Genomic DNA, 20,971 nt, shown 5'->3' with positions numbered 1-20,971 from the left:
ATTTTTGCGGAAATAATAATGGGTTTTGAATCAATTTCTATATATATATATATGTATTGGTAGCTTAATTTATGTTATTTTGATGTGCCGTCTGTAGTATTACATAATATTGTCCTATAATTGGAATAATTTTTGTTCTGTTGGGCAATTAAATATTATTATTATTATTATCAAACTGTGCTTTTTAATACAAGGTCTTATACATCCGTCCTGAGCATCACAGACATAAACTGCCATAGAAGCTTCTGTCACTAGTGTTGTGGATCTCTCAACGGCGTGTAAATAGCAAGTATAGGTAGACTGTGCAAAGTTTGAACCGAATCGGTCCTAGTGTTTGCCAGTCACAGACACACACCCTCAAAAGCTTGCATTGCTTTACTCGGCTACTTAATAATAGAATTTAGGGACTAATTAAAACGCAATGAACAATAAAAACTTAGTAATAAAAAAAATACATAAAAGATATATATTTTGTAAATATACAGCCATTTCGACAGTCAACGATGTATTTGAAGCAAATAGACACTTTTTTGACACACAGGCGTTATGAGTTTCAAAACTCGAAAAATTCACTCTGCCCAATGCACAGGCAGCAGCTAACGTACAACACACAGGCCACTTCAAAATTGGATTGTTAAATTTTTGAACACAATAGTTAAAGATTGTGTCTTCCTGAAAAATTGATTTTTTAACTTTGGGAAAAAAGGAGACATTGGAGAAAAAAGTACTACTCCAATGTCTCTTTCAGTTTCAAAGTTATTTATTTTTTTGAACGCCGCAAAATGGATCTAAATACAGTAACCCGAAGGGTGCAGTTAAAAAATTGATGTCGCTTGGAGCGGTCTCATAAATTGGAGTCCAATCCAATTTTGCAAACTGGAAAAGTGGGCCAATTAAAAAGTAACACAAATGATCAAGACTCTCATTTTTAAACATCCTCTTAAAAATTGAATTTGCACAAGCGAGAGCAGCAACAAATTGACAGTGTCAAAAATGGAATCTTTTTTCGTTTTTGGACACTGAATAATTTGAAATGATTTCTCTTAAAAATTGAGCATGAAAAAATGGATTAACACAGACTCAAAATAGATGAATCAAACTTAGAATCAATCCCCCTAACGTGCAAACTTAAAGTTTATTCATAGAAAAATATACAGAAGTCAGAAGATAATACATTAAGAAATGAAAGAAAACGTTCAGTTAGGAGAGGGCAAATTTAGCATTTAAACTCAATGCAGCATTTGTAACCTCCTTAATATATTTGGCAATAGTTGATTCTAATGTCACCATGGACTTCACAGAGTGCTCTAAATTTTTATCACAGCTCATTCTTCCTAAAGAGCGTAACTGTCTCTGAAACAAAACTGTCACAATACATAATTACAATGTAACTGTCATTACCATATAAGGGATCGACAAACGCTCCCTAATTTCTGAAGACAAATGCTGGTAGTTAGGATCACAGGTATTACATTTGATGTACGCTAACCTAAGGATTTCGTAAACACGTCGGATTTGTCGCTTATTTATCTTGTAATGGTTATTAGCTTCTACAAACATGGCGTTTGTATACCCATTATGAATCGCAGTTTGTTTAAACGATTCTAATTGCATAAGTAATTTACAGTCTAAAAAATCTCTCATATGGGTAAACGATTGGCAAGGCTCTTCGACTGGAACAGATCTTTTAAAATCACAAAATACAACTAAAACTAAAATACCAGTTATGTCGACCACATTTGGTAAATGTCGAATCACTCTATAGGTGTTTTTCAGGAGACGAGTACCAACCCCTATTCCTTGACAGGGCGGGATAATGAAGAACTGCGAAATTCTCGTTCGAATTTTGTCCGGGTAGTGGAAAAATTTATAAACTGTCGCAAATCCCACCGGGTACATACCGGACGTTGCACACTCTGTACCCTGCTTTCTTGTTTCGTAACTAAAAACAGAATTGGTACACTATATAATTCGTTACAAATATAACTTAATTTAATTGTTTATTTGTTTTGTAATGAACTTGACACAAGCAGGATTTGACAATCAAGCATTTGGGTGGGGATGGACTGTATATTCAACTGGAAAGGAATCTATAATCATATGTGGCTTGGGAATGAAGTTTAAAATTACTCGACATAATCTTGCCACGGTTTATTTAATAAAATTATTTAAATATAGGTACAATGTGTCCACGGATTCTATGCATAATGTATACAGGGAGATTCACGTAGCCATTCGTTACAAGTTTGTAAATTTTGTAAACTTGCAATTGATATAGAAACCGCGTTCCGCCTTAAATCGAGCACTGCATATACATGTTATGTGGCAGATGGGAATTTCCTTAGGTCAGTTCGAGCATTCTGCCGGCTACTCTGAATGAGGTTTTCCTGCAGTTTTCCTAATTCGTAAGGTAAATACCGGAGTAGTATACAACACCTCTAAAAAGCATTATGCAGATCCCTCTGTAATTGGGCGAAAGCCTGTTGAGGGCCCAGAACCAGAGGGAAAATAAATAAATATTCATTCAAAAAGATTCAAAGAATGTTTGGTTTTTGAATTTTTTATTTGAACTTTCTTTAAATTTTTTTAAATCTTTTTTAAACCCTTTAATTTGTTTGAATCACTTGAATCTTCTTTGATTATCATCCCTAGTGTGGTAAAACTTTGAACAGAGATGCTAGTTTTTAGGTTAAAATATACAGGGCGCTCTATTTTAAAAAAAAGTCCGATAACTTTTTGACCTGACTCTGTATATACCTACTTGAAAACCGAAGATTATTCAACAATCATTATAAACTTTTGTAATAAACAATAAATAGCATATTATATTTTCTTCTTCTTAAAGCCAATTCACCTCAACATCAACACCAGACGAAATGTTTTTAGCTATATAAAATGCTTACACGTAAATGAACATCCAGTTGGGATCGTCGACATCAATTTGACTAGCTCCATCAATATACCACACAATCAGGCATTGGAAACGTGAGTGAAACTCTCTAAACTTACGGTCCTCGTTTGTACACACCGTAAACGTGTATCTGTATGAAGCAGTTTCCTTCACTACAAGATTGATGTCACTAATTTACAATTGCACTACCAAATTGTTTACCGTTATAAAGTTCAACAGAGTCTATAGCTGTTCCAAACATTCTATTATGATTCTCCTTGTAGAGTTGCGCCACGAAGTCGCTTTTAACGAGGTAATAATTTTCAGGTAACCAAGGTGTTAACTTATTTAAGATGTTGTCGGGCTCAGAATGATTTGGCATGTCGGAATTTGTCACTTCCGTGTATTGCAGATCCACGAAACATTTCGCTGAATTAGCGAGAAAATAAATATCTATATTTAAATTACGATAACCATATATAATGCCACTGAAAAGTGAAGCACTTTAAATAAAGTAGAGAGCGCCGTATACTTACTCGTCGCCGAACACTTGATGTACCATGTCTGGGCGAAACGATCGCTGAGGATACTCTGGAATGAGGTCACTGGGGCTGAACACTGAAATAATAATGTACTTCAAAATCACACCATCATGGCAATTCACACAAAAAAATACGGATTACGTTAATTATCTTCATGCAGGGATAATCAATTGTAGACGCTTATGGTACAGTTCCATCCTTGCAGTAGCAATTGCGTTGAAAGTCACCTAATTAGAATGGAGAAAAAATCGCTGCAACAAGTCACCTCAGTAAAACTCGGCATTGAATGGATTCTTCACTGAGCTGGAAGCAACACATAAACACCGTTTGCAAGGTGTGTACTAAAAATTGCTATGCTTTTAAGTAAAATATTCAGTAAACATGTTACCAAGACATTTTATTATGCAAATTTTGAAGCAAAAATAAGATACCCTATTGTGTGTTGGGGTTTGGTAGGCTCCTTCAACAAGACAGGTTTTCAGTCTTCAAAAAAGGGCATTAAGAGCTATGTTTGGTCTCAAGAAATTAGAATCTTGCAAAAAAACCTTTATTGAGGAACAAATATTAATTAGAATATTTATCTTAGAAATCCTAAAATTTGTTAAATTCAATGCAAATGATTTTAGTCTAAAAAACTCACACCATACGCATTCAACTAACAATGGCTCTAATTTGTCACTTACTGTTCATAAAATGTCTTTGTTTATGTCAAATCCTTATTATGTAGGGTCGCTAGTATATAACAAGCTACCGGAACATGTAAAAACCCTAACTACAAGCAAATTTGTGTGTGAAGGAAAAAAAAACTTTTAAGAAACGCTTTGTATTCCGTCCAAGAATATTTAAATTTTAAATATTAATATTAGATTATCTGTGTTACTTTTTAAATTGTTTTTAATATGTTATATACAGTTTGTTTTATATGACTTGTCTTATATCCAGACCTTGTGATCAACTAGACCAAATATACAGGATCATTCTTGACGAGTGTCAGTTAGAAAGATGTGAATAACCTTTGAAAATGAAACTAAACTGATAAGTCCCTTAAGGGTTTTGGCATATGATATGATTGAACTAAAATATTTTCAAGATGGCACCACCTCTGCAAATGCCGGAAGTAGCCATCAACTTTGTTATTTGATCTTAAGTTGATGGCGACTTCCGGTATTTGCGGAAGTGGCGCCATCTTGAAAATATTTTAGTTCAATTCAATGTGCCAAAACCCTTAAGGGACTTCAGTTTAGTTTCATTTTCAAAAGTTCTCCATATCTTTCTAACTGACGCCCGTCAAGAATGATCCTGCACATTATTATTAAAGAAGAAAAAAGTACAAAGAAGTAAATTAGTAGCAAAACACTATGCGAAGATATTTACCTTTAAATAATAACGGTAGAAAATCCAAGCCTCTGCTCTGCTTTCAAAATAAAGCTTTCTCTCCTCGTCTTCCCCAATCTCCCACCTCCATATACTTTTCTCTTTTCAAGTAGGTATAGCCTTACTTGACCCACACAGTAACGTCACCGGCTAAGGTCACATGTCACACCCCCAATCTGTAGGAGCCAATCACCCCCAACAAAAAGGCCCATCGTCGATGTTCCCACTGGCATAAAGGTTACCCCTATTGAAAAGTCAACCCTGCCAAAGACAGATTACCCCACGCCTGAAGGCTGGAAAGCAGGTTAATCACTACACGAACAGCTGGGCCCCTATTCTAGAAAAAAAAACACGTTGGAAGTAGTTAAATTTGAACCTCTTGTCGTTCGTTTGAAAGTCTCAAGAGCTGTAAAAGGTAGTTAGAAGTTGAAGGTAATAGGAAACCACACACCAGGACAGAAGAGCTGCTAGACTTAAAGAGCAAAAATTCACTACCAAAATTGAAGAAGGCTGAATAAAGAGTGGTTCGTGCAAGAAGGAATAAATAATTCGATTTACAATAAAAGGTTTGTGACTGAGCTGAGTCAAGGATAAACGTAATTTGTCTTTAAGCTTAACTAAATTGTCTCCATCAAGTAAGGCTATACCTTTAATAATTAATTTCAAAGCTCACTACACTCGCCGTCTTAAATATCGCCTTATAATAAAATTCTGATTTTTTGTGTGATCCAACCAAAAATTACAGTTGGATTTTTTTTCATTTTCAACAACTAATTTTTGATTTCCTCATGTGGAAAAATCCCCCAGATACCAAATTTCGTCATCACAATTTTTGGCACCTCCGTTTAAAAGTGCGTCATATTTTTAAAAATATGTTTACAAACTCAGATCGGGCAAAGCCACAAGTTTCACCCTTCTGTCTGTTATGGTATCTGAGAATAAAAGAAAGAAAACAAAAATTTTGAGACTTTTTCGGGCGTAACTCTCTAACCAGCCATTGTGGACCTTCAGTTTATTTGGTGGTCCCTTCTACCATATAATTTTTTTAACATACTTATCTGTTACACATTGTATATTGTACTAGGTGGCCAAATAAGAACAACAATTTTCTATAACATTTTCTTCTATACAATTTTACATGAAACAATGTATACAAAATATGATCGTACAAATCAGGAGATTCCGAAACAAAATACTCCTACGCATCTTTCCGTCTTATGAAATAATAATAATAATAATATTTAATAAATGTCCAACAGAAAATCTTTCCAATTACAGGAAAAACTTAACATTAAGCACGTAGTGTTTCTTATAGCTAAAATAATAACTAAATTAGTAAACTTATAATTAACACGAAAGAACTCTAATAAAAAAATTTAAAAAAAAATTGAATTAATGAAATAAGGGAGAGTGATCATTTAAAAAATCTATGATTTTCTAAACACATGCCTGCACACGCACCAAAAAAAAGTTCACAGGTAGAAAATGGAACATGGCCCTTGAAAAAACAACACCCTGTAGATTCTCACTACCATTATCATAATGCAATGATGTAAGTATATTTCAAATATCAAAAAACCTAAAAATGAACATCCTGCAAATTGGCAACGAAACGTTTGCTCACCTATGTTTATATGAAATTGTAGTAATAAAATAAGTCGAAGAAATAGCCCCTTCCGTATTTACATCATATTTAGGAACACCCTATAGCGCTTGATTGGAAGGGTAGGGTAAGCTTGATCTGGGTGCCAGCTCACTGCGAAATGATCTTTGATCACAAACAGACTCCTTGGAGACATTTTTTGGAATCGGGGAGTGTAGAGGAGTGGACTGTATTACTTGGTAATTAATCAAAAAAATACGCACAAAGACAACCTTATTAAAACAAAAATTGCCTACCTGGCTGTCCGCGCAGTAAGTGGATGATGGGCGATTTTGGTGCACGTTTTTCTTGTCAAGTATTTTGGGGGTTGTCACACACGAGAGAGAAAATGTACCTTTTTATCAGCGCACGCGTTTTGTTGAGTCTTGCAGATCAAGTGCCAAAAACTTCCTCTTGGCGAATGCGCGCGACTCTTCTCGGCGGGGATAATAACAAGGCTGTCTTGCTAAACGCGATAACATCGAGCCAGGGAAATTTTAAATTAAATATATTTTGTATAAATCTCAGTTTACAATTAATTAATAAGAAAAATTATTTCTGATTTGACTGAACAGGGAGGGTGAAGTAACTTAGGGTAAACAGGGTCCTATCCTTTATTGAGAGACAGGCTCTGAACCTAGTTGCGAAAGAGAGGTGGTAGATAGCACAATGGGCCTTCGGTGTGCCTAAGTGCTGCCTGGTAGGGCTCCCCTTATGAATAGAATAAAATATTATTATTATATTATTTTACGATATGACCACGTCATTTTTATTTAACCACCCGATACAGGTAACCATTATTTTCTGAAACATTAAAAGCACATGGTTGCATGTGCCGCATTTGTCGCAATCTGCACTGCAACTAGGCATGGGAATTTTTTTCGATATATCGATAGGTATCGATAGTTATCGATATATCGAATAACAATAGGTAGAGCTAAAAAAATCGATATATCGATAACTATCGATATATCGATACTTATCGATAAGTATCGATATATCGATACCTATCGATATGTCGATAACTATCGATATATCGATATGCCGATAACTATCGATATATCGATATGTCGATAACTATCGATATATCGATAACTATTGATATATCGATATGTCGATAACTATTGATATATCGATATGTCGATAACTGTACGATAAAATTATGTTATTGTTGAGATTTCAACGAGCGCTACTATTTTTATTAATAAAATCCATTTTCGGGTTTACTCTCGTGTAAATTTACTATTTTTAGTCGCTCGACGTTTCGCAAACTTAACTTTGCTCCCTTTCTCAAGAGAAGCGCTACGTCACATCATCATCCATGCCAAATAAACGCAGTAATAAAATCTTTAGAAAATAGATCTTTTCGTCTTACTGACGATTGCTCAAAAAAAGAAGCACTTCAAAAACTTGAACAAAATGTTGCATCAAAATGGCTACTTTTTAGATAAAATAAAGAAGACAATCAAAGGGTGTAATTATGGCCTATGTATCGGTATCTGACTGATGGTTACAGAGGACCAGTCACAAAAAAACAGGAAAAGCTAAGAACACTTCAAATTTAGATATACAGTTTCAATTGATTGACATTTACGAAATCTAATAAAAAACTCTTGATAAAGGTAGCAAAGAAACGTCGAGTAACTATTAATAGTCACTTTACACGAGAATAAACCGGAAAATGGATTTTATTAATAAAACTCGATAAGATAACTATCCCTGTCGATAACTATCGATACGTCGAATATTTCTCTCAAATGAGACGTGCAATTACCGCTTAATTACAGCGGTAATTGCATTGTAGAAAGCTAAAGAGCCCTGCGATAATTGCACAGTTAATAATGGTAACTCCAATAAAGTTACAAGAACTGCATTCGGTTATTTTCATATTTTGTTAAAAGAGCCCTCTTGTCTTGTCGGGCTCTTTCGCCAAAATATAAAAGTAAACTCATGCAGTTTTTAGACACGCTTTCAAAAAAATTACCGGTAATATTATATCGATACCTATATATTAAAAACTATCGCCATAACGAGAACTAACGATATACCGATACTTATCGATATAGCGGTAGTTATCGATCTTTCGATAGTTATCGGCATATCGATAAGTAAAATATATCGATAGGTAAGTACCCGATACTTATATCGATAGGTGAAAACAGTTATCGCCCATCCCTAGCGATAACTGTCGACATATCGATATATCGATACCTATCGATAGTAATCATATATCGATAACTATCGATATATCGATAACTATCGAAATATCGATAACTATCGATATATCGATAACTATCGAAATCTATCGATATATCGATAACTATCGACAACTATCGATATTTCGATAATTATCGGCATATCAATAAGTAAAATATATCGATAGGTAAGTACCCGATACTTATCGATAGGTGAAAACAGTTATCGCCCATCCCTAACTGCAACTACCTTTACTGTTTAATGTTTTAATTGTTTTGTGGTTTCTCCCTCGGTTAATATTTTATTTTTTAATTACTACAAGATAAAAAATGACACAAATAAGACACATTTGCAAAACAATAATGAAGAAAATAATTCTCATCATAATTATAGGCAAGTGTTCTGTTATCCGTAGATGGAGTGGCAATCCCCTCAAAAATGTTAAGATGAGTGCACTGGTTATCGTGGGGTGTACATTTTGAACAGTACAGTACAACTCATATTTTCTATAATGTACGTGTTATTCAGAAACTAATTTATTGGGACACCCTATATAAATAAGTCATTCATTATTGTATACCAGGTGATCGAAAATCATTGCAGCCAGTTTGTATTTCCGAAAAAACAACACATTTATAAAGTTGATAATATGACAAATGTCATTTGCGGATGGATTGAGTCTCGGATTGAGTAATTCATGAAAATTTATTTATCAAGCATGGTTGCACTGGGCGGTCCATGTTTTCAGTTATTCAATTGTACCGTTGCCCGCAGAACATTCACCCTAATTAACCCTTCAGTACACACGCTCTATGGTGGAATTGACCGCAGTTGACCAAAACTCGTGGGTAAGTACCGAACCACTGAGACATAAATCGTGCACGGTGGTTTATCCCGGTAAGTTTTGTGCCACATATCCTCAATAAGCCTGTAATAACAACAAATGGAAATGTTATCATTCGCATTGTTATACTCGCCATCTTGATTAGATAATTTGCAAATTGACATCTTCGACCACTTCCACTAAGGAAGGTGTTATAACTAACATGATGAGTAGCATATTTTTCATTGACTTACAGTAAGGAGACCACATACCATCTACACAAGTAAAATCCATCTATGATCCCTCCCCTAAAAAGTAAGGTTGCATAATCCTTATGAAGCATTTTCTCTTATGTACGTACCTTAGCAAAATGTTGCACTTGCAGGAGCTTTGAAAAGAAAGGTGGGCTTTAAAATGCAAGATTCACGGACAGGGAAATAAAGATACGCACTCGCGCCGAAGTAAAAGACACTAACATTTTTGTCTGCGTACCTTTTAGATCACCCGGTATTGTGATTGTTTTTAAATTTAGTCGATAGTACGGTTGTTAAAATCTCAACCTTGCTACGTAGTACTTTTTGAAATAGAAATATAAAGAACCATGAAACGACTCAACAATTATTGGAGATACATAACCGTAAATACTAATAAACAATTTAAAGAACAACAAAAAACCATTTTGACTTGAGGTATTTACCCATATTGATGTTGATCACTTGCATGCTATCCGCAAAGTACAATCGTCGAGGGACAACAGCCGGATCCTCATCTTCATCGTCATCATCCACAATATCGGGTACACCGGTCAAAATTGGTGTTTTTGGTCGTGGAACGTTAGGAATCTGAGGCTCGGCCATCCGCTTGTGATTCGATCGGTCCTGAAATATTACAATGATTAGAACTACTGGTCTCTCGTTGCTGCCCACTTGCATTTAAAGCGATCTAAAAAAACGGAAGTAAGATGTTAACAGAGTAAGGGAGAATGTTAGTAGGCATAGGTAAGAAAGCAGTGAAGACTGAAGATCGTAAAGGTAACTGAAATGAATGGTCCTTAAATACTGCGTATAAAATAAATAATAAAAATTAAAATGTGCTTACAAGTAGGTTACGAACTAAAAACGGGTAATTTCTAATATACGATGATTTTCCAGTTAGAGGCATCGCTAAATTAAAAAAGCAATAATATAAATGTTAGTTTCAATGAAATATCATATACCGAACCATCAGAGCGATACTTACTTGTATTTATAAACGGACAACCAAAGTTCTTGAATTCTTTAAAACACAAATAAAGGGGGTTTAATGGCCAAAATTTTGAAAAAGCCTAAAAACTGTTGACAGGGTTAAAGAAGCATAGCGGTAATGGCGGCGTCTGACGTTTGTTTACTTGCAGATGTGTTCCACACTGACTCCCTGTATTGCGCAAACGCAAGCGCGCTAAAATTTGAATGTGTGTACAGCTGTCAAGTGTAAGGGGTAAATAATATACACATAACCGCCAAACGTTATAATTGAAGATAATTTAGCTTACCTGCTTACCTATTATATGTAGTAGGTATATGAAAATGCCATGTTATCAAGATGAATTGTGTTGTTATCTACATTTGGAGTGCATGGTCATAGAATATGCCAAAGGCGGTATTAGGAAACTGCTTCGGTAAGTACTGTAATAGTTAATTAGAAAGAGTTAATGACATTTACTTATAGCAATAACGTTACAGACCAACATTGACCTATGGTAAAAGTAATGGTAAAGAGAGAGTCCGGTGCTGAACGAATCACAAAAAACCAGACTACAAGGATCATGACTGTAGTCTGTAGCTAAAGTAGAGGTTTGCTTTCAAGTTGGCGCTATAATCTATTTAACTGGAATTCACAGTAGTGACCGAAGGCTTTAATTCGAGAAGAAGAACATATTCTTTCCGAAAATACAGCGACATTTGGTTTGTAATGGAAGTCAGCAGGAACTGGTATTATAAACAAACGGTGGCACGTTAAAGCAAATTCAAATTTTAGCGCGCTTGCGTTTGCGCAGTACAGGGAGTCAGTGTGGAACACATCTGCAAGTCTTTTGTTTCGTTTAGCGGTTAGTACCAGTAGTACCGCATTTGGCGGTAGTTTCTAGCGCAGGCAGTGACCGCAAAACTGTTTGGATTTGCGAAACAGAACTGCTTGCAAAGATACGATGTTGGTCAAATTGGGGCTTTCATAGGTTTTTCTTTAAAAAATGCATAAAATTTAATTGTGTACTTTTCTGTTTTTTGTCATTATTACATCATTCCAAGTAAACCTATTTAAAATACTGTTTAAAGCCGAAAATGCAGATGACTTTTATTTCCTATTTTAAATAGAATGGAATATTATCCATTGGCTATTGAACATCAAATAGTATTGCTAACGGTTGTAGGAAAATTCGCCTCCAAGAAAACTCGCGGCCGGAAGATTCGCCCCATAGGTTTCGGCCTCGAAATATTCGCCCATTTAGAATTTGCTCCCGCTGGATACTCCTTCAGCAGGAAATCGCTCCAAGGGAAATTTACGTTCAAGAAAATTTAACGGAAACGCCAACACGTCTGTGTATAGTCTGTCTCAAATGATTATGTTCATTCCAGGTATTTTCATAGGCATAGACACACCAAAGCAATCTGTTTCAAAAATACAAGATATTAAATACTCACTGATAACTGATAGTATAGCTACAGTAGGTACATTCAAATCCCATGATCGCGAAGCAGAGAGTAGCAGCAGCAGACATAAATTTAGAAGATAATCGATCTCAGGTGTACAATATCACTGAATACCCGCCCACTGACAAATTTGTCAATGATGTGTGAAACACTAATTCCACATCATCCTAGGCAACATACCAAAATCCCTCCTCTTCTTGTCTCTATTCATTAGACTATTTGCCGCAGGAAGTTTCATACTCAAAAAAATTATGCCGGGAAGTTTTGAACACAAACAATGTACTGAATCAGTTTAGATAATCTTCATCTACAAATTTTCGTAATTCTGCAAAAATGCGCTACTAAAAATTGATTTTCACCGTTGGTTTTAACCAGGAGTATAGATTGCCAAACATAATTCATAACTTTAGCTGTAAATCCTATTGCAAGTTTTTCAATTGGGATTGTCGTAAAAGTCCTGACATTTTTTTTACAATAGAGACTCTCTTGATTGTGTGCCAAGCGGCTTTCATTGATGATGTGTTAAATGGTTATACCTACCATAAAGATACCCAATAAGTATATAACTACTTATATGTATCGTTATAATTACAAAAGAATACCTACTCATTTGTGGAAAAAAGTTCAAAATTTTACATCCATTTTTAATGCTATTGAGATTACATTTTGTATCCGTTTAAAAGTTTTAATCGTGATATTGATTGTACGTTGCTAAGAAACTATATCAACATTGTATCGAGGGTGTTTTGAGGTGAACACATGTGCAAGGTAATGCGATATAGGTGAAATTTGTGTAGAAGAAAATCGAAAAATAATCGGACCATGGATTGCGTGAGCGCCTTCTCTGGTACCCTTTGTACCAGCTACAGCCCTTTCATAAAACACGTTCACGTATAAGGCGAAGTAAATTATAGCAATAGCGTTTCGCACCATTTAAAATTGACTTTTATTATTAATTATAAGTATTGTGTGCAAAATGAAAATCTATACCCACCTACCTGCTTTTTCAGATGGAAAATTCCTTGGAGGAGCCGCCGCAATTAAGCACACGCAGTGGTGCGCTTGTGCTGAAAAGCATTTCCCTATTTCTAACCGCGAATCGAAATTCAAAATCTTCATTACCCGACAATAGTAAAACCAAACAAAAGCGAAAAGTAATGTCCAATAAAGACGCAAAGTGTCCGCCTCGCATCTACGAAATGGCAAAACGCGACACTCACTTCCTCAAGTTTGTAGGATCGGGAATAAAAATCTGTTTTCTCACAATTTATTTGCAGAAATGAGATTATAGCTCTTTATAAAATATATCGACGATTAGTTGGAATGAAAAGACCAATACCTCGATCGGAAAAAGCAGCGGGGGGAGTAAATGTATCACTTATGGGAAAACCGACAATAGCCCAAGAAGTGAAATTCTGAAGATTGATGCAGGCAACTTTATTAAAGCTAAAATTTTTTAGGGAATCGATAGGAGTGTATTTCGCGAACTTCTCCACAACACCTTCGATTTGATTACCGAGGATATGTTGATGGACCGCATATTTTGCGTATGGGATAAAAGCAACGCCGGTTTATTGACACTGGAAACATGGTTTAGTGGACTGTCGACATTTCTAAAGGGCACCATTAATGAAAAGTTAGAATTTTGCTTCCACGTGTATGACCTGAATTCCGATGGCTACGTGACAAAAGATGAAATGTTTCAACTTTTAAGGTAACTGATTCGTGCACTATTTACCGCGAATTGAAACTTTCATTTCAGGAATTGTTTAATCAAGCAACCTCAAGATGAAGATCCAGATGAAGGTGCTAAAGATTTAGCGGAAATAGTAATGCGGAAATTAGATAAAGACAAGGATGGAAAGATTTCTTTAGAGGATTACCAATCATCTATATTAGAAGAGCCGCTGCTTTTGGAAGCTTTCGGGCGCTGCTTGCCAGATGAAAGAGCATGCAATACGTTCCTTTCTACCATGAGAGCTTAAATTCTCAAACGTAATGGTAGTCTTAAGCAACACCGTAGATTATCCTGAAAAATGCAATGTTATTTCAAAAAAATAATACAACATCTCTAAAATGCGTCGATTGTGGACTCTGATTTCGAGCACTTTTGAGCCCTTTGTACTTTTGTTTGGAGGCGTTGACCGCCCTCGGGCGGTTCAAGTGGCCTTTTCGACATTTCTTCAAGAAAACAACACCCAGGTATCACATCTTGCATTAATCTGGGCGTGACTCATATTTCCTTTCTATTTTTTCCATTAAATCCGCTCGGTGGCTTGCGTTGCCCTTGCCTCTCTGCCTCTAGTTCCTACAGCATTTAGGACATAACAATCACGACATTTATCGTTATCTCGCTTATTGATCCTGTACAGATAGATCCCGACTTCTCCGTGGTCTGTGAGGAATTGAGTGGGTTCATATACGATAGCTCCCCGTGTCTACGTTTTATCGACGTCCTCTCATTTTGAATGAGCTTTTTGGTCCATGAATGTCTTATTTCCCATTCTTTTAATGTTTCTCTCCTCGTTTCGACTGTACTCCTCTCCTCTACCATCAATCAATCTTAAGGTTGTTTTGTTCATATATATAAGTATATATGGTTTTGTTACCCAATAAATGAAGTTATACATCACTGGATGGCAGCACGTGTACAAGTATTTACGTAGCCAGTTTTACACAGCACAATTTGTAATCTCACGTCCGCCTTACGCAGCACAACTTTTAAAGTATACTACTCTATGACAAGATATAGTACATATCGTTAGTAAACTATAGTCCATATGCGCAGCAATGTAACATAAATTATTAAATCGTAAATGAAACGTCATTTATAACGCCACCAATAGTTGTATTTAATAATATGCACCTGAAATGCAATGTAAAAATCCGTTCCCTACGAGTGAAAGTTTCTCAAAACCAGCCGTACGGAGTCAGCGGTTCTCAATACAACATCCGTTGCGCTATAAATGACATTTGATTTAAGACTTATAATATATATTGGTCAGCATATGGTGTAGGTACCTTTCTCAATATTTATACCTGAGAAGCATAAATAATAAAAAATACACGTTTTGAAGCACCACGAAGCCAAATCAAACAAAATCTGGATTATCTCTATCTGTCTATCTGTCGGTATTCTCATTTTCAGGTAAACGACTGAACCGATTGGAACCAAATTTGGTACATATATGTTTAGACATACATAAAAGAAAGAGCAGAAAGCTTTTGGGTAGAATCACGCATGTGCAGATATGCCGGTAGTATAGGTAAATGCTGCGATAAGTTTGCCTTTACTAGAAGCACATATGGTTAAAATTTCAAAAAAATAGCCGATTAAGAAAGATGATATCGCTCAGCTTCCGCATGACACATTTAATTTTTACTATGTGCCTTGTTTTTCTTTACTAATTTCAAAGAAATGTCAAATGACTATAAAGTTGGCACATTGCGCAGTATGCGTATGCGCGCATCTGATATTTACCATATATGCGATATGTCGCCAAGCGGAAAACATATTCTTGGTAACGATTCTACTAGTTGTGTGTCCATTGGTAATATCTTAATAAATCAACAGTTGTCTTCTGTACGCGCAGACCATACGCATATTATGTTTTAAATGTAGGTACCAGGTTAGTAGGTATTGTTTCTAACAAGAAAAGAGATATAAAGGATGATGAATATGTAATAATACCAGAGACATGGAAATAATACCTACATAACTGGTTTTAACTTTACCAGCCGCTGGTCAGGCGCAGGAGCAAGCAATTGGTGTAAATTTTCTTGGTTCTTGGTTGTTATTATACCCTAAGCTACCGAATGCAAACAGAACGAACTAAATATCTTGAAAACTGTAAGAGTAGATGCAGCTTCGAGTGGACGGACGGAGAAAGTGGCAATAATAGCGCCTTCCAACATGTATTGGAAAATGCGCTAGAACGGCCCTCTGCCATATTCGCTATGCGCACCACGAACATTTGGTGCAATATGTTTAGGTTATTTCAACGATGAAGTGCGCATAATTTTTTTTTAAAGTCACACGAAGAAACTGTCCGCAATTGCAGTTCCAAATATAACATTTTGTGGGGACCAGACTTTTCACACGCCCGTTTAAGGGTGCATCTTTGGAAATACAAAATTAGAAAGAATACATTCAAAATCCCAGATAGTCTTACTTGTTGTGTTCATAAGAAGAAAATGTAACTAAAAACGCAAATTTGGTACCGTTCGGGGGTGTAGCTCGCCCAAGACATAGATTAAAAAATCTATGTCCAAAGCGACACATTTTATCTGCGTCGTGCAAGTACTGGTTGCAATTTTAAAAATGTCCCTCTTTTTTAATTAAAAACTTGTTTCCAGCCCCACCCCCATTAACCACCCTTAATCAAGTTCTTAGGGGATTGACATTTTATCTGTGGCATTATTAAGAGGTAAAAAACATAAGTGTTTTATGAGATCCGATTACCGCTATTGTGGTACATATCAGAGCCCCACTCTAGCCTCAATATTAGACCAAAAAATCCGATACAACTGAATACCGAACGATTCTTGAGATCTTCGCACATGCATCTTTTTTACAACGCAGGGATTGATTCTGTTCCACCAGATCAGCATAGCTTGTAAAACAAATTTTTGAATTAGCATTACTTTTACTTTTATACGAGGTGGGAGGTGCATATACATACAAAATTTCATTTAAATATAACAAATAAAAAAATTGGGATTGCTCAAATACAAAAGTTGGGTTGCACATGCGCAATTTTTTAAAAATTCATCTACTAACACAGAAAACCGGATATTCATATGTTCTTTGTAACAAGAATTATAACAGAACCATTTTTTGTAGGTTTGGGCAGTTTTTGGGTTGTAACTTTTTGGCCCGTTAGTCTGCATAGCCGAAAAACAATAGGGACCTTTCTTATATCCTGAAGAACATGTGTGTCTATTTTCAAAGCGATTGGACGTTTCTACACAAAGTTATCGTGCACAGGGACAGACAGACGGACAGCAATACAAAATTATAAACGATCGCGAGGGTCGTTAATAATAAAATATTTCTATAAAACCCAAGGACCTTGATAAAACCAGCACATTAAAAGTTGACCAATATATATATGTATATATAATATAACTATAAGTATTGACATTGATTATACACACTATAAATCAAGTGTATTGATAAGAATCCCAAAATAGATCATAATTCAAACACAAAGCCAGTTCAGGTGATGTATTGTACACCTGAAAATTTGACAGAGCAAGAATAGGTCTGTGGAATAAATTACAATCCTGTTTGTAGCATAATGTAGGACGTATCTAATTACGATAACAAACAAAACACCACCTTTATCTCTAAGAACAAGGTCAGTCTTTGGCGATAATATCCATGTGATAAATTGATGTAAGTATATTACAGGTTGCTATTCTTCGTTAATAGGTCACTGCGTTACCTAAACGTCCACACTGTATACAGACTTTAGCTACACGCTAACAGCGCCATCTTACACGAAATCCACAAATTAAATTACAGGAAAAACATGTGGAATTTGATGGCGGTAACTCACATTTTAGCGATCAGGCACTAAAATGTACAAAACGAAAAATAAGTAAGTTTCATCCGAAACCAAAATACTACATCATTCTTCAGGGTACTACTTGTGACAAGACACTAATAGTTTGCTACAATATTTCATATTTATTTAGTGGTGTACTTTTAAAGGTTACGTAATATTTTTTTTTCTTTTGTATTAATGCGAAATATGTATCTCATCACGTAGTTGTCTCAGATGAAGATGTTACGAATTATCTTTTACGAAAAAAGTAAAAATATTTTGAAATTTGTACATTTGAAATTTGAATTTATATTAACCTCACATTTTGGTGTTAATCCCCCCTTAAGGGAGTGCTGGATATTACCACAGAGTTGTATATAAGTAAATAGAGAGACAGTCTTATAGCGAAAAATTGACTCCAATTGAACCTTGCGCAGGCCGTTGGTGAGTGTGCGCAGTAAACGACAACAGAACCGGCTTCAAATTAAATGATCCTTAAAGCAGGTTCGGCTTGAGAATAATATGGTTTTTCATTGCAACAAAAATTGAAAAGAAATTCAATGTGTGGTGAATGATATTGTTAACACTGTCTTGAATAAATAAGAAACATTACAGTCGTTAAGAACTTTTAATACAGTAGACTACAATACAAAGCTGGTAAGGGGCTTACAACATCAGAATCGAGAAAAGATTTTTTGAGATTCTGGTATAAAGGAAATCGTATATTTGTCGTGCGATCGAGTTTAAAGATCTATTTATGCACTCAGTGAGTATAAAAATAAGCAATGAAAGAATAAAATAAGTTGAAATTTTATTTTGGGGTGCGGGACAAAATTTCAGGTGTGCAATGCCGAAAACACAGTTTGAATACGGGTAGCCACAAAGTCGACAAACTTCAAATGCCAATAACTCAAATATCTCAAAAATGGAGCATCGGCAGAGGGTATGTACAGTGGCACCACGCTCAGAAGGTTCCTGACAGGGCGTGTCCGAGGACGTTGGAAATTTAGACTGTACATTCTCATGCAAAATTTGACTCTACTAAATATAAATGTGGGCCACGCGATATGAGTTGCATTACTTCAAGGGGAAACAGTAAAATTAATAATTTTATTTCTACAAAACGTAAACACATTTAAGATTGTTAGATGTTCAACACAATTTACAATTCTGATGCACTTCTGCTGTGTAAATATGGACAGTTATTGAAACAATCACATTGAAATTAATAACACTCACATTGACTAAATTAACACACAATCTTTAACTTTTTTCATTCATTATCGTCACTTGACCACTAATCATCATCGGAACTGCCGGTGTTCACAATAAATTGTACATTGTCAATAAATTCATTTCTCGTAGGAATGATATTTGCTTCTAACCAAGAACGTATCACTTCCTTACGATTATTCATTGTTGGTGACTTATTTATTTGAACACTAATAAGGTACGTGAGTTTGCTGGTAAATTTGGTATAAGCTGCTTGTCCAACCACTGCATAAAGTTGGTATGATTCATATCATCGTAATAATCCCCCGATTTACTGTGCGACATCCTCTACAAAACCAGAACGACTACAAGCATACTACGATGTCCTCTGACCAGCCCTATTATAAACTTCCGATACTTCATCTGATTGTTAGCATTTACTCACTCCGTACGATGGGTGAATATAGGTTTCGTCCAAGTATATAACGGGTTTCTTGTCACATTCAGGTTGTTCATTTTCTTTTAATCTTCTTAAATAACGAGATGCCATACTACAATGTCACTTCTTTCCATTACCAACCTACGTTTGTCCCGACACTTCTTGTATCGAAAACCAATTTCAACAATTGCTTGCGAAGAGTTTTCCTTCCACCCATATATTTGATCTTTTCTTGCACTTTTCCAGGAGCATTTTAAAATATCCTTTATTTATGTACAGATCGTCGCCTACTAAACATTGAAATGGCGGTAAAGAGTATAATGTAATGGGCATGCTTAAATTATTACTCCAAACCGTCTGTTTACAAATGAATCTGAAGCATCTGAAAAGTTATTGCTGTTTTGTTTTGTGATTATGTAACTGAATGCACCCAAAAATCGTGCTGATTCCCTTTCACGCACTGCGCATGAGTCCCAACGGCTCCGCCATTAAAAGTCGGCCACTGTAGTTGGAGTTATTTTTCCACGCGCAGGTCGTATGTACTGCCTCTCTATTTACTTCTTAGAGAAGGAAAGAATGAGGAGTGATAATATTGATCGTAAAGTGTAGCCCACATTTGTTTGTTATTCCACCGAAAACTAACCTCAAATTTATACCTGTGAAACGAAATACTTTCGTGTGTTTTTTGGCTATTACTTCCGTGCACTACAATGTACCATTGTCCAATAATGTTTTTAATCGCATATTTCGAGACTTAAGGATCGCATAATCACGAAAATGAAAAATTAAACAAATTTTGGCTCCGAAAATATGGCCGCCCCAGGTTTCACCGCGCAGCATTGCGCTGGATAGGATATTGTCAGTCCCCTTTCTTTCATAGTCTAAGATTTACTTATATACAACTCTGTGGATATTACCACAGAGTTGTATATAAGTAAAATACAACTCTGTGGATATTACAAACAGATCTTTATTGGGGACTGTGCGATATGCCCGCGGTACTCACAGCGCCATCTTCCTATGCAGGTTGTCTAATTCGCTTTTAGTACATTTAAATTTTGTGACCGTACCCCATATTGGTTTGTCGCCTTTTTTCATTGCCATTCAAAGCTGTTAATTATGGCTACATCGAAACAATAATAATCATACGGCATGAGTTATAATAGGATATCATAAAAACATTAGAATGGCATTTGTATAATAAAATATGAGTAGTAAACTCCCTCTTTATAAGGGGTTTTTCAGGAGTACTATGGCCTTGTGCTCTGAAGTAGCTTTGAGCACCTTCTGGCCGTACGTAACATTACTTGATGTGGTAGGGTCAATTTAGTTCAGGCATTGTTTAGCTTTCTCTTCTCCGCAGCGCGGAGTATATGCACCTTTTTTAAGTTATTGAGGGTTGACTGCCACAAGAAAGCAGGATTCTATCTTAAATAGAGTCTACAATGGAGACGCAAGAATTGGTCTAGTTTGGCAGAATGATGACCTCCCCTGTCTCCGACACATACACAAGAGCGTCGTTTCCAAATTTCCTGACCTTTGTGATAATACCATTTCATTTTTCTCTTTTGGGGGGCGTCCTATCAGTGATCATAAAAATACCACAAGTAAACAACA

The 20,971-nt window shown here is 35.7% G+C and overlaps 2 protein-coding genes and 1 long non-coding RNA gene across 5 annotated transcripts; 1 reads left to right on the top strand and 2 right to left on the bottom strand.

The window, feature by feature from the left end:
• Positions 1 to 1,116: 1,116 nt before the first annotated feature.
• LOC116166361 (histone acetyltransferase type B catalytic subunit-like) lies at positions 1,117 to 10,844 on the bottom strand. 2 transcript variants are annotated; one of them, XM_031481316.1, is made up of 9 exons: positions 10,707 to 10,837; positions 10,566 to 10,630; positions 10,165 to 10,345; positions 3,427 to 3,508; positions 3,113 to 3,378; positions 2,904 to 3,063; positions 1,722 to 1,942; positions 1,402 to 1,673; positions 1,117 to 1,353 (listed from the first exon to the last, which is right to left on the bottom strand). In XM_031481316.1, the coding sequence occupies exons 2-9, from the start codon at positions 10,626 to 10,628 to the stop codon at positions 1,201 to 1,203; spliced, it is 1,398 nt and encodes a 465-aa protein (XP_031337176.1). In that variant the 5' UTR covers positions 10,629 to 10,630; positions 10,707 to 10,837; the 3' UTR covers positions 1,117 to 1,200. The 2 variants fall into 2 exon arrangements, with proteins under 2 accessions (XP_031337176.1, XP_031337177.1); XM_031481317.1 differs by lacking the exon at positions 10,566 to 10,630 and having other exon boundaries at positions 10,707 to 10,844.
• Positions 8,933 to 10,151, bottom strand: LOC116166365. The gene is made up of 2 exons (XR_004144321.1): positions 9,829 to 10,151; positions 8,933 to 9,775 (listed from the first exon to the last, which is right to left on the bottom strand). It is a non-coding gene; the product is annotated as an uncharacterized LOC116166365 (long non-coding RNA).
• A 2,066-nt stretch (positions 10,845 to 12,910) lies between the features above and the next one.
• On the top strand, positions 12,911 to 14,234 carry LOC116167385 (EF-hand calcium-binding domain-containing protein 1). Of its 2 annotated transcripts, none has more exons than XM_031482735.1 (5): positions 12,911 to 12,922; positions 13,165 to 13,382; positions 13,432 to 13,561; positions 13,615 to 13,868; positions 13,917 to 14,234. In XM_031482735.1, the coding sequence occupies exons 1-5, from the start codon at positions 12,914 to 12,916 to the stop codon at positions 14,137 to 14,139; spliced, it is 834 nt and encodes a 277-aa protein (XP_031338595.1). In that variant the 5' UTR covers positions 12,911 to 12,913; the 3' UTR covers positions 14,140 to 14,234. The 2 variants fall into 2 exon arrangements, with proteins under 2 accessions (XP_031338595.1, XP_031338596.1); XM_031482736.1 differs by lacking the exon at positions 12,911 to 12,922 and adding an exon at positions 12,951 to 13,057.
• Positions 14,235 to 20,971: the final 6,737 nt, after the last annotated feature.

This window comes from Photinus pyralis, unplaced genomic scaffold (genome assembly GCF_008802855.1).
Source record: "Photinus pyralis isolate 1611_PpyrPB1 unplaced genomic scaffold, Ppyr1.3 Ppyr1.4_LG3b, whole genome shotgun sequence".
NCBI classification, from domain to species: domain Eukaryota; kingdom Metazoa; phylum Arthropoda; class Insecta; order Coleoptera; family Lampyridae; genus Photinus; species Photinus pyralis.
Note: the sequence above shows the minus strand (reverse complement) of the source record. Positions and strands in the feature narration are given on the sequence as shown.